This window comes from Cyprinodon variegatus, unplaced genomic scaffold, assembly GCF_000732505.1.
Source record: "Cyprinodon variegatus isolate N-32 unplaced genomic scaffold, C_variegatus-1.0 Scaffold1016, whole genome shotgun sequence".
Lineage (NCBI taxonomy): Eukaryota > Metazoa > Chordata > Actinopteri > Cyprinodontiformes > Cyprinodontidae > Cyprinodon > Cyprinodon variegatus.
Genome location: NW_015151469.1, coordinates 31,141 through 59,097, shown reverse-complemented (window position 1 = coordinate 59,097; position 27,957 = coordinate 31,141). Strand labels below are relative to the sequence as shown.

At 38.6% G+C, this 27,957-nt stretch overlaps 3 protein-coding genes across 4 annotated transcripts in view; all 3 read right to left on the bottom strand.

The window, feature by feature from the left end:
* Positions 1-8,452, bottom strand: part of LOC107100829 (guanine nucleotide-binding protein G(q) subunit alpha-like) — a 38,004-nt gene extending 29,552 nt beyond the window's left edge. Inside the window, exon 1 of one of the 2 annotated variants that reach the window (XM_015399480.1) lies at positions 7,401-8,452. In XM_015399480.1, the coding sequence (XP_015254966.1) occupies positions 7,401-7,536 (136 nt within the window). In that variant the 5' untranslated portion in view covers positions 7,537-8,452. The remainder of the gene's footprint in view (positions 1-7,400) is intronic. The other variant, XM_015399479.1, reaches the window with a different exon arrangement.
* An 825-nt stretch (positions 8,453-9,277) lies between these two features.
* Positions 9,278-19,920, bottom strand: tpgs1 (tubulin polyglutamylase complex subunit 1). The gene is made up of 5 exons (XM_015399471.1): positions 19,464-19,920; positions 15,793-15,961; positions 12,503-13,051; positions 12,257-12,417; positions 9,278-10,724 (listed from the first exon to the last, which is right to left on the bottom strand). The coding sequence occupies exons 1-5, from the start codon at positions 19,886-19,888 to the stop codon at positions 10,292-10,294; spliced, it is 1,737 nt and encodes a 578-aa protein (XP_015254957.1). The 5' UTR covers positions 19,889-19,920; the 3' UTR covers positions 9,278-10,291.
* A 1,204-nt stretch (positions 19,921-21,124) lies between these two features.
* On the bottom strand, positions 21,125-26,967 carry isyna1 (inositol-3-phosphate synthase 1). Its single transcript, XM_015399475.1, has 11 exons — positions 26,835-26,967; positions 26,617-26,741; positions 25,731-25,892; positions 24,619-24,748; positions 23,964-24,157; positions 23,729-23,878; positions 23,418-23,636; positions 23,168-23,332; positions 22,968-23,081; positions 21,981-22,198; positions 21,125-21,869 (listed from the first exon to the last, which is right to left on the bottom strand). The coding sequence occupies exons 2-11, from the start codon at positions 26,728-26,730 to the stop codon at positions 21,668-21,670; spliced, it is 1,668 nt and encodes a 555-aa protein (XP_015254961.1). The 5' UTR covers positions 26,731-26,741; positions 26,835-26,967; the 3' UTR covers positions 21,125-21,667.
* Between the last annotated feature and the right edge of the window lie 990 nt (positions 26,968-27,957).

Below are 27,957 nucleotides of genomic sequence, written 5' to 3'. Positions count from 1 at the left end.
ATTATCAGATAAGCATTATTTTATACTCTGAGTTCACTTTTTGAAATAGCAGACACATAACCCAAATAAGCTAAAAATGTATGATTAAAGCAAAATATATAAACAGATCATTTCATCATCTCTGCGCCAAAATCATAACTCTTAAGGAGGCTGTGAGAAACATTAATCATTGCATTACATTTTTAAAACCAGATTAGTATTATTTTCTAGTTTAAGTACACATTTATTAAAATAGAAGAAATGTAATATAGATAGGCGGTTAATAAACTTAACAGATTTTACTCATTTCTTCTTCATCTTCACCATCAAAATGCAATTTGATTGGGTTTTTTTAGGTCTGACAATTCTCCTCTAAAATATAAAAATATTTTTTTCTGCTCTAACAGTAAGATACAGTGGAACGTATTGATACAGTGAGTCTACGGATCATCTTCCCATTTTGCACGTTAAAAACTCAGAATGTCCTATTCTATTTATGCGTCTTATTTTCTAAATGACATGTTCTGTAAACTGCTGTAAATGGTAAGAGAAACTTACTGAATCTCTAGGAATCACACAAAAAGCCATCTGTTTTCTGGAGATATTGGTCCAAATTTTTTGTCTCCAAAGCCTCTGAATCGGTAATTTCTTTCCTCTGTGTAACTGTGATATTTTATTATCATTAGAGAAGATGGATAACACAGCAAAGATTGACTAAACGGAGCTTGCAGCTGCGCGCAAGGAGATCCGTCTCCGCTGTAGCCCAGTTAGCAGATTTTGCGCACCCAGGATGCTTGTGTTATGCAAGCCGATAACTTCTCCTGAAATGGTCAGACAATGACCACCAACCCCTTGTTGGAAAGATGAGAGCCTCTAGTTTCCAATGAGGATAGCCATTGAGGGGTTTGACTAAACATCTGCTTGCAGTTGCATAATGGTGCCTTCATGTGGTATTGTAATTATGCCAAATATCAAAATCCGACACGAAAATTGCACGTGAACACCCACTGATGTCGTAATTTCCATTGGAAAGCTGGGAAAATTCTATGATACCAAAGTTGCTGAGATGAGATAAAGTTTGACCTTTCAACATGGCGGAGAGCAGCTAAAGGATTCTGCGAGGTGAATACTTCATTTTTGAAATGACCTTTTGATTGTTTTAAATTCTTGCTAGCAGTCAGTAAATGTCAGTAAATGCATTTGATGCATCCTCTTCTTCCTGAAGCAGATTAATTAGGAAGTCTAACCATCTTCCCCAATTAGCAGGTCAGGATAATATTAGGATCAAACAGGTTTCTATTCTCTACCATGACAAAAGCACTTGAACTCAACACGCAGCTAATTTGCACATTACAAGTGGTAAGGATCATCTTTACCAGACAAATGAAGGCAGCATAACTCATGTACGGTGGGATTTAAAATCTTATTTTATTCGTTTATATAGAGGTAAAACAAACAGTATTTCTGCAAAAGATAAGGCCCCATCTTGCAAGACATCTAGGTTTTGGAATCGGAGGCATGGATAAACTGAAGGCTGCTTCAACCCCTCCTCTAATATAGCGACAAAGTCAGAAAGACACCAACTTTGTCCTGCGATAAAAATGAATTTGAAAATATCAGTGAATGTCTGCATTTGTCATCTATGGCAAGATCGAAAAGTGCTGCCAAATGAAAGGAGTCAAAAACTAAACCAAAATGTCCATAATGGCTGTTTACCATACCAGGATCAGGGCTTTTCAATCCTTTTTAAGGATTCATTCAAATTTACCATTAATGAAACGCAACTTTAGGGAACTATTCCAATTTCTTTCCCACCAATGTAGCTCAGAGTAACTTTAGCCCATAACTTTTGTTCTTAGTCATGTACTATAAGCTGATAAACTGTCTCAGTGTGTAATCCTACAACCATCCCAAATATTTTGTTTTACAAGCTTTCTCTACAGCTTGTATTTCGTAGCACCTTCAATTCAGGTCAACTCTCAGAGGGGATGATTGGAATAAAAGCAAGTCTTTAAAAGTAAGTTCTGTCATTTGTAATTTGTTTTTATTAAATAAAACAAAAGCTTCAACAAGGTCTCATAATGCCAGACGCTGAATTGCATGTTTCTAAGACTGGCTTTATTTTAACACTGTTGTGTTTTAATATTAAGGTCTTTTGGCAAAACATCTTGTTAAAAGTGTATTAAAAATTTTATTTCAAATTCTACCATAACTTTGTATTAAAATAATCTTTGTTCTTGAAGATAGGGTTTTTAACTGCTACAGCAGGAATATTTGCTCCTTTTCTGTCTTTGGAGACATCTGAACAGACCTGCTTCATCCTAGATTGAACCCTTCGATCTGTTAAAGTCCGTCTCTCAGATACAAGCTGGCCAAAATGATTGCAACACAGCAGCTTTTTAAAACCAAAGCAGAAACGCAAACATCTTTCTAGATCCTCACCTTGGCAGCCAGCTAGAGGAGAGTGCCACCCTGACCAAAACGTATGACAGCAGGCAGAATAAGTCCCCCCCCCCATAGCATGGCTCTGGTGTGGCCTACTTTACTGAGCGAAGGTATTCAACAGGGAAATAAAGGAGACAAGTCAGAGAACCTGCTTTTGGTGGGTGAGAAATGGGAGCAAACGTTTTGAAACCAAGGATGCAACCTAGATAATTTTAATTGTCCTAAAAATGGACACCTGCCCCCCCCTTCTCCCTGGAATAGTAAGTTTTCAGATTAGAGGACTGAAGAGGCGCTTGATGATCAGCCGAATGGTAACACGTGAAGGGATGCATGGATACGAACATGAAACGCATCTTCTTGAAAAGAAATACAGGTATATCTGTGATAGAACATGGCCGAGTGGTTCTGTGTTCACAGAACTATGAATCAATGCATTGCAGCTGAACTTATTCAACAGCAGCTCCCACCTGCCCACACACCAGCTATAAAAATAGCTAACCTACTCAGCTAGACTCCAGTACGAGGGGGCAAATCCATCAGTATCCTTGTCCTCTGGAAGGGTAAGTTCGGTATAAAGCCTGTGCTTAGTGAACAATAGAAGAAATACAGCAGGGACAAACTGGACACCCAGGAGGGTCCAAGAGACGGAGACTTTTTTTTATCATTTAAATGTTATCCAGCATGGTGAAGGCAACTGAGAGCTGCTGCTTCTTTTCTATCCTCCAGAGTCCATTAGGTTTCTAAGTGTATGTGAATCCATCTTGAGCTCTCACATTAGAGATGTAAAGGCCGGAAGCAGCGCAAATAATGAAAAGATTAATGAATATAACATGGAACGGAAGTCCATTCAGAACAATGCCCAAGGATGAACAATAGACACGAGGCTTTTCCTGGCTGTTAACAGTTTACAGTTGTGCTCAATGTCTTATTTTATTATTCTAAATGCCTATGAATACAAAAATTATAAGATTATTTTCACTCAGGCTAAACATTACATATGTTCCATGACAGACAAAAATTGTTACTGTAAATAAAATGTAAAATAAAAGAATGTGAATTATCCCAATTCATCCAATAAATGTTATCAATCCGTTTAAACTCAAAAAGTGCATTTAGATACAGGCTATTAGATGCTGCATTCATGTACCACAAATTAGAGAATCCCAAGTTTGATGCATTAAAAGACTTTATAATAAAATTACATGATTATTGCTTTCAATTAGTTTAGCATTAACCTTTAAAATGTTTTTTTTTTTTTTTATTACCCACCATTTTATTATTGTTCTGCTTTTTCATTTTTATTGATGATGATGATGCAGTTCAATACTTGTATCCGATATTTGCTCCGATATTGACTTATTAACTGGATTGGATATCGGAAAATTCTGATTCAGTCATTCTTAGAATGTTGCTGCTTTTTGTAGTAAAAAATACTACAAACAGCAACACAGTTGCAATAATCTAGTCAATTTATTTCTACATTCGTAACGCTGGCTATATCACGACGCAGAGCACGCACAGCAGCTAGTGAGGATGTGTTCATCTGTAGACTTTATTAAACGACGGTCGTGTCAAACCTGATATGCCCAGTCCGGGTATCAGAATGGATAAAACTGGATCATTGCATCTCTTATTTCTATTTTATACCCAGATGTCTTGTTTTAATAGCTATTACCCTCATATTGTGTTACTACACTAAACTGCTTTGCCTTTCTTCCACTGAGAGCATATAAAAGGGTGCATAGGCGATGGCAGTCAAGGTAATACCCCTAATAATGAGTGATAACACAAAATATCTCCATACTGAGTAGCTGCAAGAAATAGTTAAACGCCAGAATGTAACAACTAACAAGAAACAAAGATGCAAAGTCTGAATTTCGCTCTAACAAACGTCTATATCGTTTGTTTTTTATCGAGATTAACCAAAAATTGGCAATGTTGGAAAGCTTGTACCGTATTAATTTGCAAAACTTTCATTTTCCTTTGCTACGACAGAAATACTTGGTATAGATCAAAATCAATTTAATATGTAATTTTATATGTCTATTTAATATGATAAAAATCTATTTAAAATGTTTAACATTGTATTCAATAGAGGATTCAGGTGTTTTACATTTCCCACAATTTCCTCATTGTGGGACAATAAACAAATTTTCTATTATATATATATATATATATATATATACATATACATACACATACATATATACACACACACACATACATACATACATAAAAACAGAAGATAACTCTACAACCATATATCTCTTTATATTGAATAGATTCTATTTAATTTCTTAAGATCAATTTGTATAATCAAAGACTGCATGTAAAAAAAAAAAAAGGCATTTACAACTCTATAGCTGCCATTAAATATAATTTCTTACTATATTATAGTAGTATAAATCTGTTGCATAACTACAGTGTCATTTTATTCAGGTTACAGCATCTTTGTTTTGTTTTTAATACTAGAAAACCCAATCTTAGGTTGGACCCCGAAAAGAATTGATTCTAAAACATGAGAATTGAAATGATTCCTGAAATCAGAATCGGCACTCAATCATTTATTCAACCTTTCGGTCAATTACTATATTTTCTGAATTGTCGCCAGTTAATTAGGTCACAAAACGATGCCGATTTCTAACAAAGGTCTGCAGTTCTAAGGCGAAACAAGAACATCCCAAACTCTCCTTCAGAACCTCTGATTAATGGTCATCCGGTGCTGTGGAAAAATATTAGCTTTCAAAGTAACTTATTTATTTTTTTAAAATGTATATATCACTCAGCTTGATTTATTCAACAGGATTATAATTTACACTTTTTATTTATCGTTTCATAAATCAAGAGCATCCAATATGGCAGTGGGTTAATTTGCCTCTAATCCAGTTTCCACAAGCTTGGTACAATTTCCTCTGAAATGACCTCCAAAACATTTATCAGCCATGTTTTACCAATTACATATCAGACAGTATATAAATAGTTAATGCTAGTTTTTTTTCCTTTAAAGAATGTAATCTTTAGTCTAAACACTGTTTAAATAGTTGTTTCTGATCTCACCATTTGTATCTTACAAAATATAACAGCCAGGCCCTAAAAGCAACGTATCTCTTACTGACCTTCTAATGCTGGAGATTAATTATTAATAGTCACAAATGCACATTTACCAACAGAAAACCAGAAGACAGGAAGAAAAAGGTCAAAATCAGCTGCCAAAGGTATGAAATGTCCCCGTGTTAGTTAAACACTGGAACATCTATAGGAGGGAGATTTCATCTTTTGGGGTTTGTAAAAGCCAACTCAGTAGTGTAAAAAGATCTGTGTTGAACCATTTCATGCACAAAAAAGCAACAAGCATCTGCTTAAAGTGTGCAGTTTGTTACCGTTTGCATATTCTGCACAGTTAGTCAAATTCTTTGATAAAATATGTGTGGAAAATGTATCATTGCAAACTGAAGCTGTTGCCCAAAAAAATTCAACGCTTGTCACAATGTGTCACTCACATATTGTTAGTGCATTGCTTATTTTTTTCCCATCAGCACACTCTATTAACTCTAAGTTATGCTTATAGAATGGATTCTGTTTTATATTACGTTTGTTAAAAACAACTGTGCAAAAAAGATATAGAAAGATTTCAAAATATCATTAATAATAAGAAAATTAAATATACCAAAAAACAACAATAAAAAAACAACACACACACACAATGAAAGAAACTCACTTAAAAAAAAAAAAAAAAACTTTTATCTTCTAGTTCTACCCAGCTCATTGTTTCAATGCACTGCAAGTGACAACTAAATACCTCTTTTAGGTTTATCCAATATGTGAAAAAAGGGGAAAAAAATGCCGAAGCATAACTTTAGCTTAAGAGCAAACAATTAAAACATTTTTGCTATGAGCTCAGTTGTGCTTTAGAAATTTTTTAATTTTAGATAAAAGACCAATGAAATATTCTCAAATACTCTTGGTGCAAAGGAACTGCATCAAAACTCTTCTGCTATACTGATGTCGTCAAGAAATAGCAAGGCTTTAGACATTTTATTCATGTCTTGCAGGGTAGAATTAGACTTCTAGAAATTCGAAGGAAACTATTTTTAAACGTTGTGGTTAAAATGCAGAAAGATTAAACCACATGAAACCAGAAAAGTATTGTATTTTAATTGGCTCAGCATGTCAAACCCACAAAAATCTGCTTTTTTAGCATTTATTGACAAAGGACAAGATTAACCCCAATAAAAATCTGAATTGATATAATCAGATCTGGTAGCTCAATCTTGTGTTGGCCAAAAAGAACCTTGATCTTTGATCTGATGCACTTAGAAATAAATCATAACTAATTGCAGTGACATATAGTGTTAATGGGGATAATCATGTAATTCCTTATAGTTTAAATCAAAACTAATACCTCCAAAGAACCTGTATGGCAATAAGTCAAATGCTGTGAAAAAAAAACTAAATAAATTAATTAAACATTAATATCAGCAAGGAAAAAGCTGATCAGAGCATTTTAAGTATGATTGCCTTTTTAAGAAACTCATACAAAAGATTATTTTATTATTTAAATTTGCACCATTTAAACCCAAAGTATAGATTAAATTATTCAACAAGGGAAGCTGGTGAAAAAAAACATGCATTTTTTTTCCCCAAACTTTATCTTTAGTGGATCATGTAAGGTGGCTTTTCCACCTCTGTGCCCAAAAACCTTCGTTTCACATTTGGTCCGTGCTTTTAAAGGAATCGCACATGGCCATTTTAAACCCCCATTGTTAATTAAAATAAACCACCCATACAATAAACCTCTTCGGCCTTTAAAAAAATAAATAAATGACATTGAAAGTCTCCCACAGGGACTGCCTACCAGCTAGCAGCGTTGGTAGCATGTCGGTTAGCACTAAAGGGCCTCAGACGGCATGTCGTCTACACAGCAACACCAAACACTCCATGCCATAACGGTGCTGGAAGGTTTCCATGCTACCTACCGAGCAGCAGCAGCTTCAGCTCCCTCCTGGAGTCCCGCTTGTCGCGGCGGAGCTGTTTGTCAATTTCTGCATTGATTCGTTTCGACTCCTTCGCCTCCTCGCTCAGGCAGCAAGCCATCATGGACTCCAGAGTCATCCCCTCTGGTTGTGGCAGCCCGGTTCAAACGGGACCCTGACCAACGCTGGCTCACGGTTTCAGTTTCTCCCGAATCCCCGGGCCCTCAAGCGAAGCGGGGAGGAGGTGGTGGTCAGTCGGCTTGGCCTGGCCTGGACTGCACGGGCGGATGGATGGATGGATGGTCGGGGGCTGGGGGAGGGGAGACTTAGCCAAGGGGCCTCGCTGTCAAGTTGTCCCCCCAGCCGGGAAGAACTGAGACTTCACCCGGATGTTCCACCGTAAATCACAGGAGATTCACACTGGAAAGGAAGCTGAACCAGCCTTTTCCTTTTTTTTTCTTTTTTTTTTTTTATTTTGTTACTAACGGCTGCCTTTAGGTTTTATTTTCTGCCTTTTCCAATTCAATCCTCACCATCTGCCGAGAGTGGCTTCAACGCTGCAGCATCCAAACCTGTGACAGCCAACGTGTCTACAGCCTCCCCAGCGTTATTCCAACAACCCTTCCTAAATTAGGCCCGAAAACCAGTCGGGGAGCGCTCGCCCTGCTAGTCCGCTAGCTCGTCCGACTAAAGGCTAACGTAGTGACAGCCCGCAGTGATTGAAGCAGCAGGCTGGTTGAAGGAATTTGGCCGCCTAGCTTAAAAAAACAACAGGACAACACCCAGTTACATCCTGACTCATCCCGACTGAAAGTGACAAAGCTAGTGCAAAAAGCTCCGAATAATTACCGGGAAACCGGAAAATAAACGCGTGCCGAAACGGCGGCTCTTTGCTGTAAATATGTTCACATCAAAAGACCGTCGCAGGAATAAGGTGGGCACACTCCTGGATGCTGCCAAGCGAGGCGGAGGAGGGAAGCGCGACGGTGAGTGACAGACGGCGGACTGCTGGAAACAGGTTTGGGGCAGACCAATTGAATGAGCGAGGCGGGTCTCTGGGTGGGATTTGGATCCAAACACCCCCAGCCTACGCTAATGGCATGCGAAAATGGTCAAAAATCATATGCGACCTGTAATGTAAATGTAGAACTGGTATGTTGTTTTTAAAATAAGTTGTTTTGTCAAACTGGGAAGATGTGGTGTAAATGAAATGATATTTGAGCGGAACTGAAGGAGCAGCTCCGACCAGAAGGTAAAGGTGTTCTGGGACTGCAGCGACATCTGGAGGCCAGGGGGAAGAACTACACAAGATTCATTCACAAAAAATGTTTCCTAATTAACTTAGTCTATGAAGTCCCTCATATTTTAAATTTTGATTAATAAATAAGCCAATTCGTAGTTTCATATTCATGGTTTATATTCTAAATTTATATACTAATAAATGAATTTTGTTCAATAATTTAAATATGAGGAGCTGATTAACAATAATTATTTCCAAATATAGTTTACCTGCTGCGCATCTATTTCGTTCGTAATTTCGCCTCCAAATGTTTCCCAAATTTTCCTTCTATACTTCCTGAACAGCTCTGTGAAAAAAGTATTGCGGATCATCCAGTTCAAAAAGGTACGATTTCAAAGATTTATAGTTTGATTTTAAATCTAAGGGTTGATTCTCATGTCAAACTTGGAGATGCATGGGATAAAGAGTTGGGAATCCAGTTGACACAAAATATTTGGGATGATGCCATTAACAGAAATCTTCCTAATCCTGTGCTCGCCTTAGTTTGATCAAGTTGTACCGGTTTTTCTTTTTCCTTTTTCTTTCTTGTTAAAAAAAAAAAAAAAAGGGACTGTAATTTTGGAATTTTTAATTGTACTGACTTTATATATCTTTGTGTGATCACAGCAAGAGAAACCGTTAAGTTAGCAAATGTTAATTTTACATGACTTTCACTTTTAATATAGAAATCTTAAAAGAATGATAATCGTTTCTCCAGCTACTTTGATACTCCTAGATAAAATTCCATGCAACCAAATACCTCCCTTAAAGCCGCTTAAATTGTAATCCAGGAGTCCATCATTGTTCTGTTTTAATTCACTGCAGCATCAGAGCTGCGGTGCTGTGGACATGATTTTCTTCAACAAGGAAAGGAAAACCAGTCAAAGATGAGGGAGCAATGAGGAACCAAACAAAGGGCAAAATCTGAGAAACAAAGCAACTAAAAGCTGCAAACTATTGCAGTGGAGGTTTACCCATCAGCTGGACAACGACGGTTAAACTACAGCCGGCGATGTGCTGAATTTGAGGCGTTTTGCAAAATAGGATGGCCAAAAAAATTCAACCTCTAGATATGCAAAATTGGCCAAGACCTACAGCAAAGAAATTTAGTTTTTTGAGAGCATGCATCCTTTTTCTTCAGTTTCAAAACCATCCACTCTTGTGTTGTCTTTTTTATTACATGGAATCCCAAATAATACTGTTTATTTTTTTAAGTTTTAAATTGTTAAAGTTTTAAACACTGAAGTAGTAGTAGGATCATTTGAGCAACTGCATCAATGCACTTGTGATTATCTGGTAGTATACACACAAATAGCTTTGACCTGACATACTCCATGTTTAAAACAACAGGTACAAGCTGTACATTTAACAACTGCATAGTTCTGCAGAAGGATGGTTCTGATCTGGCCTTATTGGAAGCCAAAAGGATCAAACATTGAAATACAGACACATAACTCAACACTGAGGTTTGAAGTTAAGATATCACACAATAGCATTTTTGACCCACATCTAAAATAGTGCTAAGGCATTAAATGCATTATGGACAGTTTCAGTAGTTTATATACTGTGTTTCATAATGACAAACTGATTCCATCTCGTTTTTCATTGACTGTAGTCAGGTGCTTTGCAGCTGGAAATAGTCACAGAAGAGGCCCCTGACCTCCTCAGCACCGATTTGGTCCGTGCTGCTCGGGGCTGAGGGTTTGTAGCCAGGCTGCGGGTTCTCTGCCCCGCACACCTCCTCCTGCCACTCCGCTTTAAAGGAATCCCCATGGGACTCGCACATGTTGTGCAGGATGCAACAGGCAAGGATCATGGTGGGGACCACGTCCAGCCCGCAGTCGTTCCTCTTGCTCAGGCACTGCCAGCGTGCCCTGAGCCTCAGCAGCACCTCCTCCGTGGCACGCAGCGCTCTGTTGAGGCCGCGGTTGAAGAGCTGCTGCGGCTCCGTCAGCTCTACGCGGCATCCCCTCTGGCTCTTTGGCTCCGAATACGCTTTCATCAGCCAGCTCTGAAGAGGGTAGCAGGCCTCCCCCAGCAGCACATACCTGTAGAAAATAGGTGGAGTCCAGTCAGAGAACAAAACAGTCTTTAGGTTCCTCAGTGCCGGATTTGGTCACTAAAAATAAAAGTTAGAGGATGAGCAGCTAAATTTTGGACAGGTTAAAGTAAGAGAGAGCAGCTGGTCTGACTATGAATTATAGCATGTTACAATAATCAGTGAATGATGAAAGGCATTGATGTGGACGTTAAGAGCAGTGAAAAAAAAATAATTATTTATGGTGCAAAAATGCAGTAGTAAAACATTTTTGAGAGGAGTTTCTTAGAATGGTGGAAGCGGCTTTTAAAAAAATGGTGTCAAAAAACCAAGATTCAATGCTGGATGTGTCATAGGGACCACTGGGTTTCATAACAAGTGACAAGTAATTGCATACGCCATTTTAGAAAGTACTGAAAACCAGAGTTTTTTTTTTTATACTTACATTTTCTTGTCTCATGTTTGGAATCTTTTTAAATTTTTTTAATTTAAAAGTTATGGATTTGTTTTTCCACCAGCTACTTTCCTTCAATTAATGTATGGAACTAAATTGGGGCCATGGGAAAAAAAAAAAAAGTAAACGTGAAAGAAAAAGTTTATCAACAGCAAAAAAAATCTTTTGACTCTTATCCATGAAGCATGTAATTTTTAAAAAAAACAATCACATACAAATAGAATATTTATGTTTTACAGACATTTCTGGTTCCCACTGTCCCTGAATGCAACAGCTGGGAATAGGTTGTTCGGCTTCTGTGTTGAGTTGGTAGTCATGATTCACACCACAGGCCCTGCTCCCCTCGCCAAAATATGGTTAGAAGCATGAAGCCAAAAAATAGATCTTTAAGTTTCTATAATATAATCTATAATATAATATATATATTTCTATAATATAATCTATAATATAAAAAAATTCGTAAAATAGTTTTTCTTATGAAGAAACTGTTACTTTTTTAGTTATTTTTTTTTTCTTTTGAAAAAGCCTGTTTCTTTCCCCAAGTTTTTATTTTAAGGCCCTAATTTAGCTCCATAGACCTGTCCAATGGTTGGTAGCACTGCTGAAATACAGCATAAAGCTTCCGAGTTCTAATCCTCTCTGCATAGAATTTGCATATTTTCTTTATGCATGTATGGGTTCTCTCTGATCACAGGCTTCAATTAACCATTAATGCTTTATTGTCTCTCTATTTGCCTGGTTAGATTGGAGATCTGCACTTTCTGCTACTGCTTCTCTGCTAATCACTGCTGAACATCCCCATCCCATGGTATGGATGATTGTCTTACTGCCTTTTTTTAGCCTTTCTTGGCCAGACTTCAAACTGTCATTTACATTAATTAAAATTTGAATGTAGGACATGAAAAGCAAGTTTACATCCTTCAAACCTGCTGACAGAGGAAAACATGGGAAAAGTGTTTTGATGGCTACAGAAAATGCATTTTCAACCATCAGGTTAGAGTTGCTTGTAACTGAAATATAATTAAAGCAAGAAGTTGGAGCTTTTTGTGTGATGGAAAGTTTTTTTTCTTCCTTCCAACTAACTTTACCTTAGTTGTTTCCCCATGAAGATGGGTGTTGTGGCAGGTGAGAGTCCACCTTCTGCAGCTGTGAACCACAAAGATGAGTTTTGTAAGATCTCAGCTGGATCTGTCCCACCTGGGAAACTGGCACACACATCCCAGAAGTGCCCTCGGCCGCTGATAGCCACCTGGATCGCGGGAGAAAGAAAAAAAATTTGTAAAAAAATAATAATAATAAAGCAAACAATCTAAATCTAAATCAGCTTTCCGTACCTGAGAGAGGACAGAGAGCCAGCCTGCAGGGTTGGCGTAGTCAGACGCGTTGCTCGATGGGGTGATGATAGCTGTGTGTAGTGTTGTGATAGCAGCAACACAATGTGGGAAGCCAGAGAACGAGTGAAAGAGCTGAGCCGATTCCTCCAGCTCCTGCTCGGTGGGTGTCCGCAGATAGGTGGAGCTGAGGAGAGCCACGATGGCGTGGCACATGTCTCTAACACACCTACACACAGTGGACTTCCCCACGCCAAACAGGGTGCTGATGGTGCGGTACTCCACGTTGGACGCGAGGCGCCACAGGGCCACGGCCACACGCTTCTCCACCGGCAGCGCCAGGCGGAAGCTGGTGTCCTGGCGAGCTAGACGGGGCCTCAGCCTGTCGCAGAGGTAGAAGAAGGTCTCCCGGCTCATCCGAAACTTATCCAGCCAATCAGAGGGCTGGAATTCCGTCATCACCACCCGCTCCCACCAGTCAGAGCGGGGAGTGTTGGTCCAGGGCCGGGTGCGCATGCGGATGTTGGAGCGGATTCCTCCTGCGATCATCATCTGTGGGGAAAAACAGAAAAGAAGCTTTGAATCAGCTGATCATCATCAGGATAAACAGGGTTCCTCTATCTGCTCTCCTTCAGTCAGGCTGAGACCAGCTCCAGCCCCTTAAAGAGTCTAAACGAGTCATCAATCAAGTATTTTCTTTGTCTATTTAGTTATAGCTTTAGATGCGGTTTACAAAAGTATTCATACCCTGAAGTTTGTTCCAATAAAAAAAAAAAAAAACAACAATAATTTCATGGTGATTTTACTGATCACCAAGAATTCATTTAACCAACTGGTCACAGGAGCCACTTATCAAGTAAATATGGCCCATGTGCTTGGAATTAAATCTTTATTTAAGACCAGGGGCAAGTGGTAACTCTGCACTGTATGTTTTAAACATGGGAAAAACGATATAAGCCTGCTTACCTATAAGTTGTTGGTCATTTCAAATGGTGAAAGTTCTGCTAACTTTCAGGTTTTGGTTGTGAAATAATGTGGGAAAAGAAACTAGTGAAATGATGCTAACAAGATTCTGCCAATCAGAATAATATCTTATGTTATCTACAATTATAATAAAGCCGTATTTCTTTCTCATTTGAGTTTCAAGTTCAGGTATTTTAAAGGTTTCCCTGGATCAGTGATGCTGTGGCGTAGCATGGTGGTTAATGAGCAAAGCGTTTTCTTCTGGGAGCAACTTAGGGTCGGAGGTTCAAAACTATATCACCTTTCTAAGTCATAGCTCAGAATTTTTTTTTAATCTGAATTTCAAGTTACAATGACATAGAATTCACAGTTTGTTAAACTTTAGTTAAGGTCCTGAACTTAAATAATTGAGGAATTTTGTTGCCTTAACATTTAGATTTCTGCTAATTTGCCCTTTTGTACAGTGTGGAAAATAAAGTAGGGCAGCAACTAACAATTATTTTGTAAATCGATTAATCTGTCTTTTTTTCGATTAATAATCTGACAACCAAAGGTTATTTAAAAAAGATTTTTTTACTAAATTAGTCCAGGTTAAACTAAAATGTTTCCATTTGAGCAGTTCTAGATTGAACATATTGACAGACAAAAAAATGTTTTTCTATCTTAATTTCTTAAATGCAAAATATTTATATATTTTTTACAACTTTGATATAGAGACTGCTTTAAGTAGGTCGCTCTGTCAGCAAAAGGCCTATTTTACAGACTCTATACTCCATTTAACAATTAATCAATTACTAAAATATTGATGATTGTTTTAAAAACCGATTAATTACAATTAGATTAGATTAGATTAGATTAGATGAGCTTTATTGATCTCACAGCAGAGAAATTCACTGGTCACATAATGGCATAGTAATAAAAGAAGGTGCAAACAAGGAAGAAAAAGGTGCATTAAGAATAAACAATATATATACAGTATATCAAGATAAATAAGGATTAAGGTGCAAGTGTACATGTATCACAACCAAAAAACTAACTAAAACTAATAAAAATAAGAAATAAAAAAATACAAGGGAGTAGCACAGAGATTTGAGGCGTCATATGTACAATCCGGATGGCTTATATACAGGTGGATTGACTTTAACGTTAAAGTGTAGTAGGTAAGGAGCAACGGTGAGGTAGTGGTATGACTATTATATTCACATATATTGCACAGTCTATAAATAATTAATCCGATTAATTGTTTCCGCCCTAAAATAAAGCATTTTAAAAATGACTGAAAGAAAACAAGACAACATTTTTTTAAGCTGAATCAGCAGGTGTTCAATGGCTATATAACACACTTATACCTCAACATAAAACAGATTTATCACAGCCTCTTCTAGTGAGATACTTTAGCCCTTTATAGAGCAAGTTACTGTTTATGATCACTTGCATACCCCTTACAAATGGAGTCCCCCCCATCCCTCAGTGAGGTCTAGAAGCACAAGATCTATATCTAGCTATTCAGAACAGATCCTGTTACATGGCTGTACAACTTATTTTGGCATTTGACCAATTAGATGAGCCCTTGAATGATATTTTACCTACTGTAAATGAAGGTAAAAAAAAAAGGTAAAAAGCTGATTGAAAAGTTAAAAATTAATAAGCCTAGTTAACAATTATATTTAGGTTTATAAACTAAAAAATCTAAGTGCCAGTATCACCATTAATGCCTCTAAGGTTATGTTGTACACTCTGAGTGTTTTTCATGAATTTCTTATAGAAAAACTTTAGTTATTTTTCTTCATATATTTGGGCAAGTTGGTGTTACATTGACATATATTTTTGCCAGCCCAATATAAATATTTTTTTAATGTTACAAAAGTAATAAGGTCTTGTCCTGGATCCCAATAACACTATTGGCTTGAAATTAAAAGTATTTCACCGAGTGAAATAAAGAGTTAACCTAAATACATGGAAATGATGGAGGAAAATATTATGTGATGTTTAAAAGATCACAAGCTCACCATCCAGCAGGACAACAACCATCATCTGGATGGGATGGTTTGGGTAGAGGGCCTAATCAGTCCAGAGTTAAATTCTATATCAGTGGAATGAGTGAAAAATAAGTTCACAAATGCTCTGCATAGAATTTGACGCAAAATTTTAGCCTCCAAATGTCCAAAACTGGTAGAAAAATACCCTAAAAAAATAAACATTAAGTGAGACTAAACACAAATTGGCTATCTCAGTATCCCAGAGGCTCATGTGTGGATGCAGCATTTCAGGCTAATGATCACAGCTGCAGCTGCTCCACTATGGAGCAGCCAGCAGCAGAAAGCACTGACCATCAGCATCCTCCTCTGTCTCTGGAAGAAATACTGCCGATGCCGGATGCGCCTCTGGATTTCACTGCGTCTCTGAGCGTCTGCGTTGTTTAGATCCCTCCTGCGCTTCAGCAGCATGTAAGTCAGGAGAAACATTAATGAACGCTGCTGCTGCTCCTCTTCTTCCATCCTGAGGAATCAAACAGGCAGTAAACAAGAGCTACTATTCTTCCTTTATGTTTACTTCCGCCTTTGGCATCAAATGTGCGTTTCTAAACGGTGCTGCCATCTAGCGGCCAAGTGAAAGCAGGTCAACTAGTAGACATTTTATTTATTTATTTTTTTACCTTTTTTTAACGGGTTAAAAACCTATTTTTCAAGGGAGTCCTGGCCAACAGGTAGCAAAGTAACCTAAAAAAACATAGATAAAATAAATTAAAATAAAGACGGGTACATAAAAAAAACATATCCAGTAAAACCATTAGAGATCATTGAGGCTGCTTTCGCTCACCTCCGTCATTTATATTCTCAGGTGAGATGGTCATCATCATCAATTTGTAGACTCATACTTTGGTACATTTTTATCCATATGACTATCCTTGCACTGTTTCTGCCGGACATTTTCTCATACCTCTCAAATAGAAAGGCTACTCTCACAGGATTTGATCTCCTTCCCTATTCCATCAATACAGTCAGAACTCTGCTGCATAAACATGGAATATTCAGCAACATGATCTAAAGATTTACATCTAGATTCCTTTGGGACAATTCAAGTCTCTGTTAAGAAAGAAAGAGAAATCTTCCTGTGAAACTTGTTTTCTGCTCATTTTATTATCAGTCAAACCTTGAATCACTTGTTTTGTTGCTGTGTTTGTCATCTTATTTTAGTCCAAACTGGTCTCTCTCATAAACAAGGTATTGGATCTCAACGAGACGACCTCTATAATATAAAAAACAAAAACAAACAATTAATGGACATTGATATTTTTCCAAATGGGACATTTTAAATTCTGAGTGATAATGAACTGCATCATTAATCCACAACCTTTGACAAATCCTGCAGTGGCGATAGGTAAGAAGTTTTGTTTTCTTTAGTGACTTAGCCAACAGATCCCAGACTTGCAGACTTTCTCTATGAGAATCTGTGATCTAGATGCTCAACAAGCGATTCTACTTTCAGAAACTATCAATTTCATTGAATAATACTTTAAGGTAAATACTTACAGGAGCTTATTAAAGAAAGTATCATAAAAGTCAGCAAATATGTTTTCATAAGGTTTTATTAGAGGGGAATACAATCTAAGGACTTATATAGTCTAATGCTGTACATTCACGATTTATACGTAACTCTAAGCTACAACTTTCACACGGTCGATGAACAGGTCTGCAGCAGCGTTTTCAAACTCCTTTGCGTCCATGTCGCCACCGGGGCAGCGGGTCTGTGCCCCCACCATGGCTTGTGCCACTTTGTGGGGGGAGATCTTGGCACTGGCCTCCAAGTAGCAGATAGCCTTTGCTTTTTTATCCAAACACACATTAGATTTGGTGTTGGCATTAGCCAAACAGTTTGCATCTTGCCCCTGGGATGTCTCAAGAGCTTCCTTTAAGGTCCCAAGCACTGCAAGGCAGAGCGCCTGGGAGGCAGGCCCCTCATCGGGGCAGCACACCTCGGCGTAAAGCCTCTGAGCCTGCCGGATGTAGTCTGAGAAAACAGCACAGGTGAGCACTCCGTGGCGGAAGACATCATAAGGGACGGCTTCGTGGTCCTGGCAGCAGAGGCGTTGAAGCAGCGGGGCGGATGTGGAGGCAGGTACTCCTCCTTCACTGCAGAGGCACTGCAGAGTCTGTGTGTAGAGGCCTCCTTTTACTCCTCCTCCTACTTCAGTACGGATATCAGGGCAGGAGCCATCAGCCTCAACTGCATGTCTTTGACAGCCATTCAGGTTGAGCAGATCATAGGCCACACGGACGTTGTTGCTAAAAGCTGACCTGAAATTAAAATCAATCCATCAAAACTACGAAAAACAAAGATCTCAAAGACAGAGGGCTCACTCAGCAGACAAATAACACCAACACAAAAGGTGGTTAAACACTATTGTTTCAGTGTTTCTGACAAAAGGGCTTAAAGGTATAGTGGAAGATGTCCTTTTTCCAGGTGGATCATCCAAATAAGACTAATTGTTATTCATTGTGTTGATATTTTTACGTAAGGCCGTCCACATTTTCACTTACCAGCAGTGAGTCTGACATAGAGGAAAAATCGCAAATATTCTTTTGGAAATTAAGCTCTCACACGCGTTTACTATGTGTTCCCTCTCAGGAGCCGGTACAGGGTTGTGCATGTCCTAATTTTTTTTAAAGTGGAGGGGGCTGGTCTTTTCAAAAATTCGCAAAAATCCTCCCCTATACCTTTAAATAAATACAAAATTAAATGTTGCTCAAAAAAAATCCATCATAGAGGTTATTTTTTTCAAAGCTAATACATATCTGAGTGTGTCAATGATTGAATATACTGAAGCATTCAATTGTTTTTTTTTTGTTTTTTTTTTCTATTACAAAAAAACGCAGAAAATGCTTTTAACCCTTAAAAACTTTTGAAACATTATAGCTATAAACATAAATCGTTTTTTAATCTTCTAAAATCTGCCATTCTGTAACATACTTTGATCCAGTGTTGTTTACCCAAAGCCCAGCAGCTTCTGAGTCATTTCAATCACTGTTCCCCCCAAAACAAAAAAGAAATGACATTGATCTATCCCAGTAAGGCTCTGGCAAGAGACTCTGTAATATGTCTGTAAAGTGAAGACAAGTATCTTTAATACTATATCTATAATAATTTTTACTTTATTGGTATTTATCATTGTGCCACTTAGAACAGTGGTGAATTCTGCTGGCTTTCAGCAAGAAGGTTCCAGGTTTGAATCCCGGCTTGGGGTCTTTCTCCATGTAGTTTACATGTTCTCCCTAGGCATGCGTGGGTTCTCTCCAGGTACTCCGGCTTCCTCCCACAGTCCAAAATCATGACTGTTAGGTTAATTGGCTTCTCTAAATCCTTCTTAGGTGTGTGTGAGTGAATGGTTGTTTGTCTCTATGTTGCCCTGCGGTGGACTGCCGACCTGTCCAGGGTGTACCCTGCCTCTCAGGCACCAGCACCTCTTGTGATAAACGTGATGGAAAATTGGTTGGATTCAGATACCAGATTTGTTTTGCTGTTTAGCAAGGAAGTAAAAGTTGTCCAAAGAAAAGTAGTCAGTCTAATCAGTATGGATGTCAATACTCATGGGCAGTGCTCCTAATAAACTGGCCCCTGTACTGAGGACATAATGCAAGTTAAATTGATGACAAATAAATGATGTTATGCTAGAGCAGAAATTTCCATTGATAAGTTCCAATTTCCAATTTCATGTATGTTTACAGTTTTATTTTAATTATTAATGCGTAATTAAGTTGTTCACCAGCATCCCTCGTGACCCTACTTGGGATAAGCCTGACAGAACATGGATGGATGGAAAATTAAGTTGTTGCACTTTTAGTTTCTAGATTGTAGCTGCAAATGGCTGTTTTATACAGCAAATTCTTAACTTTTTTTTTTTTTTTTTGCATGATGCTCCAATGAATAAATAATGGCCCCACTCCGCCCCGGTAATATTGGCCTATAATCGCCACTGCTGCTTAAATGGATGAACTCTGACCTCTGAGAGTGATGCGCCAGCCGCAGGTGCCACAGCGCCCGGTTCAGACGCTGCTGTTCCTGCTCGCCTGCGCCCGCAGCGCCGCTGCTCCGCTGCTGCTCCTCTCCGCATCCAGAAGAGCCGCTGTCAGTAACGGACGCCAGATTGCAGAAGTGGTCGGCCAGGAACCCGATGGGATCATCCGACCTGGCCTCGACCATTTTCAGGATCGCCCCCTGGAGCAGCTCTCCCACACCGGTCTGCTCCAGGAAGTCCCTGTCACCGTCCGATTTGACGGCTTTGCCCGCACCCGAAAGAGGAGCCGCAGACCGGCGCTTCTCCTTGTCAGCCATAGCTGTTGATGTCCCGTGTCGCAGCAACGGCAGCGGAAGTGACGTAGGACCGGTCCGGAAGAAGGAAGCAGTTCTCACCCCTCTCACAGACATGCTTATTACACAGTTGTTACTTATAGATTGTAACTACCAAAAACCCCAAGTAGTGCAGGAATATATCTATAATTAATTTCCAAAATGAAAGTCCTTAAGTATAATGACATATTGCTCTAACATTCTCTCATCTTATTTGTTATTGTTTGTTAGTTTTTCAGTGTTTATCTATTTTACATACTTTGCTCAATCAAAACATGCATATTTTAAATTTTTTTATATGAAATCCTTTTTGTTATACCAAATTCGAATCTTTAATAATGAATAAAACTTATCTCCTAGAAGTGTCTTAATATCATCCTATAATAGGATAAGGCATAATGTTAAAGTGTTAAAGACACTGAAATAAATCCAACAGCTGCTTCAAAGCTTCATTTGTGATCGAATGTATGAAAAATGTCTCCATCTTTTTAAAGCACCTGTTATTCTTTATTTGCTTCTGAAAACAGCCACATTTTAGACATTAGGGAATCAGTGGTGCTGTGTTAAAGACAATGGAGTTGAATATATTTATATAAATGATGATGGAGATGAGAGTCATGATGCTTTCTGCAGTGTTAAACTCTCAGGACTATAAACCTGACCATGCAAAGCTCTCAGTCCCTTTGCTAAGAGACAATGGGATTTGATTTTAAGACATGGTATCTTATCATAGATGAGTTGTGATGCTGAGTCTTTTTTAGTTAGCTTTATATTTTCTGAACTATGTCATGCCAAACAGTTACTGTGCATTTCATTTAATTTTTTTAATCAATACATAATTTGTGCAAAACTGAAAATGTTCTACATAGATTGGCAGATATTCTCTCTTAAAACCTGTTTCTGTATCTGAAAATACTGTTGGCCCTGTTTAATTATGTTGGTGATTAAAATGAGATAATCCTAAATTATGAAGGTGGGAACATTTATTTTCAGAATTGACATGAAGCTGTAATTTCCTTTTTTATTTTATTTCCAGATTGATTATGCATATTCTTTTAAGTTATTAGTAGGGGGTAATGCACATTTGTCCCTTAATTAAGATATTAAGGAGTCTGTACAGTTCCAGTTCCCTGCAAGAATGCAATCATTTGCCAATTTGAAATATTTATATCATAAACATTGCATTTGGTGATATTAATGAATAGGCTAGCAAGACTTACATTATGATTATTAATTGTGCTAACATTGTTTTTAAAACTCATGACCCAACTGTAGGTGCCTCAAAAAGAAAAAAAAGACACATTTAAGAAAACCTTAAGTCTTAAATTCAAAGTTTATTGAAAAATAATCAATTCTACACAAAAAAGTTATGCAATTCTACAACACAGCAGACAAAGATATCAAAAAATAAATCAGTGAATGCAAGATTCCTCTCTTGTCATGCCCGTCACACAGTGTCCACTCAAATAGCAGCAATACAGTAGCTACTAGCTATAATATCCACATTGTGTTTGTAAAACATCTGTTTTCACAGATACCCATACAGTACATTTACACACAAACATTGCACTGAAGTGAAAACTTATCTGCATTGGAACATAAGCCTACCTTGTAAACTCATAAAAAGATCATAAAATATTTTACAAAAACTTTTGAAATGTTTGAAATTGTTAGAATAGCCTACATAAACAGATTTGGTCAATTGTTTGTTGGAGTTTCCAAAAGATCTAAATAACGGTCCCTATTCTCAAGCAGGTTTAGTTAATTTTTCTGTATTTGATCAGAGTGGTTGTTCATCTCAAACAATGCTTTAAGATTTACAGCAGTCCAATTTGGGCTTCAGGGCAGTATGTAGCATCACATAGCACAAGCTGTGTGGCTCTCCTGGGTATAAATGCCATTGGTCAGCGCTACAGGGATGTGGTTCCCATTGGCCAGAGCAACTTTTTTTAGTGTAGCCACGTCGTTGCTTATGTAGTTAGTGTGTTGTGTTAGGAAGTTTCTCTGCAGCTTGTGCTCCAGCAGCATGTGGTTCTGAGGAGGGAGACCAATGCACGCTCTGGAAAAGGCAAGGGATAAATAAGAACATGAGTGAATGATTGAGTTTAACTTAACATGCCTATAAGTGAGAGAAAACAAAACAAAAAATTGCTTTGGAAGTGATGCACACCTCATGATGTTTTCTATGCAGGCTCTCTGGCGGAAGAACGCATTGACAACTGGAGTCCCTGATGGGACCAGGGGGGCCTTGCAGAGGAAGGAGAGCAGAGCGAGGACACTGTGGAAGGACTGGAATTCCTCCTCTCCCTGAGGCCTGACCATCACACGCTGGCAAAGCTCTGTCAGGATTACCAGGTCCAGGATGATGGGGCTGGCCAGTAGTGAGTCCTGTTAGGAATCAAGGAGGAATATTGATGATTTACTATATTAGGTGCGTCAAAAAAAAAAAAATAAAATAAAAAAAAAATTATTATCTAAATTAGAATCAAATAATACATTAAAGGTTTTCTGATTGCGTTTTTATCTTTTTTTCACTAGAGGGAGACAAAGTCAATATATGACCCAAGTCCTTAAATCAGCCAATTCAGAACCAAACATTTATGCTGATGAAGATTCTCAGTCATCCAGGTCATAGTCATTCCATATAAGTTTAAAAAAAAACAATCGACTGGACTTGGTTTCCAAGATTTGAAGACGTTTCGCTACCTCTCCAGGAAGCTTTCTCAATTCTACAATACAGACATTTGAATTGAGAAAGCTTCCTGGAGAGGTAGCGAAACGTCTTCAAATCTTGGAAACCAAGTCCAGTCGATTGTTTTTTTAAACTTTTACGGAAGGAACCAAACATTTAGATTGTTTTTTTGTTTTTTTTATCAAAATATACATTTAAAGTGTTTGCACTGTTACACCCTTAAATTAAACCAAGCATAATCGCCCTAGAAATTATGTTGATCTATTGTGAAAGTACTTGATACACGAAGAGAAACACATCAGCTGTTGTGTTTCAACAGAGTGAGCTAAGTAGGTGTGTGTCCCGCACGTGTCTCTTTGTATTAAATCTCAGGCTTAAAAAGGCGGATTATCCTCAAGATCCTGAGCCTCTCTCCAGAAACATGTCTCTTATTTGAAGTGAATGCAGAAATGGATCGACACCAACCTCGCAGGTGTTGTGAAGTGCAATCGTGTTGAGCCCTCCCATCATTATTTCGGATGTGTACTCATCCATGGCACGCTTGCTGTCTCCCACATAGGGGACATATTTAATCACCACCTGCAAGGCAGACGGAGATGTTTAAGAGGCGTTCTGTGAGCATCCACTGAAATGTTACAGCAGGCCTGTGTTTTTGTTTCACTCACACAGTGGTCAGGTTTCTCTCCAGGCTGGTACAGCACAGGATTGGACTGGACCATGTCGTCCACCACGTTGCTCTTGGATATTTCCTTAGAGCGGAACTGCTGTGGGGCAGACAGGTTCTTCCCGTCGTTGTTGCCGAGGTGATTGTAGCTGACGATGGACGTTGGCTGTTAAGGAAAAACAGAAATATTGAAGCTTCTTTGTTTTGAGTTCTTTTTAGTGTTTGGCATCTAAAACGAAATGTAATCTTACCTTGATACCTGCGCTGACCAGGAAGTCCACCAGAACTGACTTGATCTTAGTCTGGCCGGACTTAAAGTCATCACCGCCAATGAAGACGCCTCGCTGCATGGCGAGCTCGATGGCGCCCGGGACGAAGGTGTTCTGTGGGGAGCCGTTGATGTAGGCGCAGCCCTCCAGGATACTGGCCACAGCAAAAAGCGTGGATGGAGAAATTTCTGCTGCTCCAGCCTAAGGAGAAGGAAACACCTTAGAGATGAGAAGAACTGAGGACTTTGTTTGAAGCTGCTCAATGCAGCTACGTGTACGGTTCTCTGTCTCACCTGGATTCCAGCCAACAGGTTCTTGGCTGTGTCGTTGACCCCTGGAACGATGTCGGAGAAGCGCTCTGTGTTAGCCGTCCACAGAACTATGACCTTGTCGACACCACTGGACCGACGGAAGTCTCTAATATCAGCTCTGATCTGCTCCACCTGGAAAAATCAATCACCCTTTTAATAAAGCAGCATTAAGCAAAATATGTAATTCATGAAAATGGGAGCTGCAGTGTTCCAGTACCTGCTCTGCCATGGTGCCTGTGAGGACATTGTCAGCCCGACTCTCCTGGTTGGCTGCAATGAATTCTGGGATATAGATGGAAGGCCTCGGTTTGAGGCAGCTCATGTATGGTCGCAGCTGCTCCTGCAGGGACCAGTCGAGCACCTGCGCTCGCTCCATCGCTCTGCCCAGATCCAACGAGGAGATGTCCCAACCTGGAAACAGTCCCATCATGAGACGGACTTATTTACTTTTCCTAGAACTAATGCAAAACCTGATGTATGCAAATGAATTCACCAGCTGTCAGATAAATGCAGAATAAATTATGCTACCTTTGTTGAGGATCTAGCACTACTTCATGCATTTAACTTCTTTTGCTGTGCTATATTAGCAATTAATTTATACAAAAAAATGCACATTTAAACAATGTGGGACATAAATTTGGTCTTAGAGGTCAGGAGACCTTGGGCACCCCCTGCTGGCTACATTCCCTAAGCAGCAGCAGTACTTGCCTATACTTATAAAGCCAGCTGCTCACATTCATTTCTAACTTTTTAAGCCTAAGCTGTTCAAGATAAGGTTTTGCTACAACCATTTGTCCTAGTGTCTCCTTCTATACATGCGTTCAAGTCTTAAGAAGTGATCTCATGATGTGAACGTCTGGGATTCAACCTACCATCAAAGACGATGTCATTAGGGTGCACCATGGGCAGAAGGTCACGGAAGGGCACGTTGACCTCGCCCTCCAGGCCAGAGCCCAGACAAACAGTAGACGCCTGCAGCAGGGAGCCGAAGTAATTTGCTTTCTAAGGAATAATGGGGAGAGAAAAGGAGAAACTGAGTTCTTTGAAGGTGTAATAAACACTGTTACATCACACAAAACAGGAAAGGTGGTCTTTATAAGGAGAACACAGGATCTGGCTGACTGATGGGGTAGTGGTGCATATCTGGGCCCTAATATGGGAACTTTCTCTGGCAGAATCAACACTTCCTGACCAGCTATAGGCAGGGGCGGAGCTAGATGGGGACCAGGGGTAGCCATGGCCACCCTTAGCCAATCATTTGCAACCCCTACCATTTTCTCCCTCTAATACAGATGGTGGCAACTGTAAGACTCTCAAGTGGAATATTAAAAACTGTTAAATTTTTCATATATTAACATTTACTTGACAACAAAACCACTCTGGTTAATTATGCACACCAATATGCTGAAATTAAAGATAAGTACAGAATTTATGCTCTTTTCAGAGCTAGATTTTGTGTTATATGGGGTAAAGAGAAAATGATATTCTCTGCAAGTCATATAGTAGTATTAAGTGAAGTCGTAGATAACTAATTTAATAAAAACATATTAAATAATCAATGTAGATATAATCTAGATATAAATGTAATGTCAATGGAAAAGATGTTCAATTCAGAACTCAAACCTGAAAGAATTGTATCTACTATATATGCGTCTATTTGTTAACAAAGGCTGTAGGAAAGGATAGTTTGTCTTTTTTTTTTTAGAAAATATGGATTATGTGATCATTAATGTTCCTGTTGGAACAGTGTAGATCGACCGTGAGGTTCTGGCGCCTTTCGGCCACCCCTCAGTTTACATTGGTTATTGCCTGGCCACCCTTATAAAGATTTTCTGGGTATAGGAAGCAAAAACCAGAAGATACCAAAGTGACAAAGTTTTATTTATGTAAAACATTCAACTAAAAACGTGGATCCTAGTAATATTTAACTTTTTTTGGGTGATAATTTACCCGACCAACTGATTCCCAAGATGAGCGTACTCACCTTTTCTCCATTCTTGGTCCTCCAGGTGAGACCCAGCTTATTGGCCAAAACAGCGGCTGTGACGGTGGTTCCGTTGTTGCCTCCCCAGCCCACCAGCATCACACCCAGCCGGGGGACGCGCCGCTCAGTCCGGAAAGTCATCTCAGTGCTGCGGGGGGTCACCTGTATAAGCCAGAAAATCAGCTCCAGACACTGAAAACATGCATGCAGGCAGTGGTGGTTCTAAAGCAAATGTTCCAGGGGCCTGGGGTGTGTGTGTGTGTGTGTGTGTGTGTGTTTTCATAGGTGCACAGAAAAGCATGAAGAAAAAAAAACGGGCAAGGTATTCAAATATATTTAAAGAGCTGCATGAAGTGAAATTTCTTCAATTACATTTACGGTAATCAAAATTATATGTCTTCTACCTGAAAATATTTATTTTTGGCTCAAAAATTTTCATTTTGGTTATCATTAAAATCTAAATAAAAATCCCTTAGCGTAGCAAAAAAGCAAATCAAGAAATTGTAGCTATATAAATATATATAAAAAAGATAAAATAAAGTAATTATTCTGAGTATTAGGTCAATATACATTCATCAGTTAGGAATTTTATATATTTTTAACTTAATTTAAGTTAAAATTATAGTTTTCTATAAAAGTGAAAGTATTTTTTTAATTTGTTTTGAAAAAACAGATGAAAACTAGGATCCTACCTCAATAATTAGTAAAACAGATTTTTTTTAAAGAAAAAAAAAATTATTTGATCCAAATGACCAATCAGAAACCATGTCTGTAACAGTGCTTATAATCAATAGAATTTCTCTTAGTATTATGTCTTCAGTACAGGGGCACTGGGCCCCGTTAGCCCCTGTCTAGAACCGCCCATGCATTTAGACGTTTTACTGACCGTGACTTTGTTCCCTTCCTGATGCACGGAGGTGGTTTGGTAGGAGTATTGCGCCTCGATTTGAGTCTCAGTGTACTTCACATTGGGGCTGTTGATGTGGATGTTCACCGACATGGCTGCAGAATCTGTAATAAATAAAATAAAATAATATTATAATAGTCATAATAAAACACTTCCTGTTGCTTCTAAGCGTCCGTGAGGTAAGAAATAAAACTAACCAAATTTTTCTTCTTCACGCGGATAAAAAAATAAATCTTTCAATGAAAGTAGACGGTTGTTGTCTGATGTTCTCCGGGAAAACTTCTGGTCTTTATCTCCTAGAAGCGCAGAGTGTCTTCGGCAGGTTGCTCCTGTTCGCAGATACTATCCAATCAGCGCTTCCCTGTCCCTTTATATAAGCCTCGGGGCTGCAGACAAAAGCCCAGCGCGTGGCGCCGCCCGCCAATAGGAACGCTGCTTCCCAGCCCAGCATCTTCGGGGAGGGACCCCACACAAGGCAAAATATTCCATTCTAGAGGGTTCTGATAGCGATGAAAATCTTCCACTGACATCGTTTTAATGCTGGATCTTTCTAGAATTTCTAACTTCACAATATCAACTTTGTTATTTAGTCACTAGCTGCTTAATTTGATCACTTTTTAACCGAATTTAACAGTTTTTGTAACCTATCGAATGGCTTCATTCATTGAAATGAGTTGATATTGTTTCAGAGATATATTAGTTGTTAAATGAACCCCTTGAATGCAAACTGAATCAAATAGGAATTTTATGTAGATGTCTTTGCATCTACATAAAATCTACTTTGCATGAAAATAACCATGCGTTATATTCATCATCCCACAAATGGAATAGATTTGTGTCCAACGTTTAGATCCATGCTGATGTTTATTTTTTTTCATCCACCCTCCTGATTTTAACTGAAACTGCAAAAGGCTGTTTTATCTTTAATTAACCCAGATTATTTGCAGACTTTTCTGCAAGAGATAGACAAAATGCATGACACCAACGATGCTAAAGGATGTTTTTAATTAAATTGAAATACTAACTATATGGTTATAAAGCTATACATGTTAAAAATTAAGTAAGATATGATTTTTTTTATGTATTGGTGAAATAAATGCAGACTGCTTGAAACAAGCACATATCTTGGAAATGGAAAAAAAGGCTGCATTGATATGTTTCTTTACTTTTATCATAAACAGCAAATGAACTTTTGTCCCAAAATAACTGTGATAAATCTAAGGTTTTTTATGTTTCAGCCACTGGCAAAGATTAACAGGAAATACAACAAACATTGTGCAAGATCTGCTTACAAATTATGCGAAAGTTTCCATTTAAACG

What these genes read in the sequence shown, in the direction of transcription:
- isyna1 (XM_015399475.1), bottom strand. Translation starts at nt 26,730, where the DNA reads ATGTCGGTGAACATCCACATCAACAGCCCCAATGTGAAGTACACTGAG. An exon ending in GAGAGAAACCTGACCACTGT is followed by an intron (nt 23,082 to 23,167) that starts GTGAGTGAAACA and finishes TCTGCCTTGCAG; the next exon opens with GTGGTGATTAAATATGTCCC. An exon ending in TGCATAGAAAACATCATGAG is followed by an intron (nt 21,870 to 21,980) that starts GTGTGCATCACT and finishes TGCCTTTTCCAG; the next exon opens with AGCGTGCATTGGTCTCCCTC.
- tpgs1 (XM_015399471.1), bottom strand. Translation starts at nt 19,888, where the DNA reads ATGTCTGTGAGAGGGGTGAGAACTGCTTCCTTCTTCCGGACCGGTCCT. An exon ending in CTGGCGCATCACTCTCAGAG is followed by an intron (nt 15,962 to 19,463) that starts GTCAGAGTTCAT and finishes TTGATTCCTCAG; the next exon opens with GATGGAAGAAGAGGAGCAGC. An exon ending in GGCTCTCTGTCCTCTCTCAG is followed by an intron (nt 12,418 to 12,502) that starts GTACGGAAAGCT and finishes CCCGCGATCCAG; the next exon opens with GTGGCTATCAGCGGCCGAGG.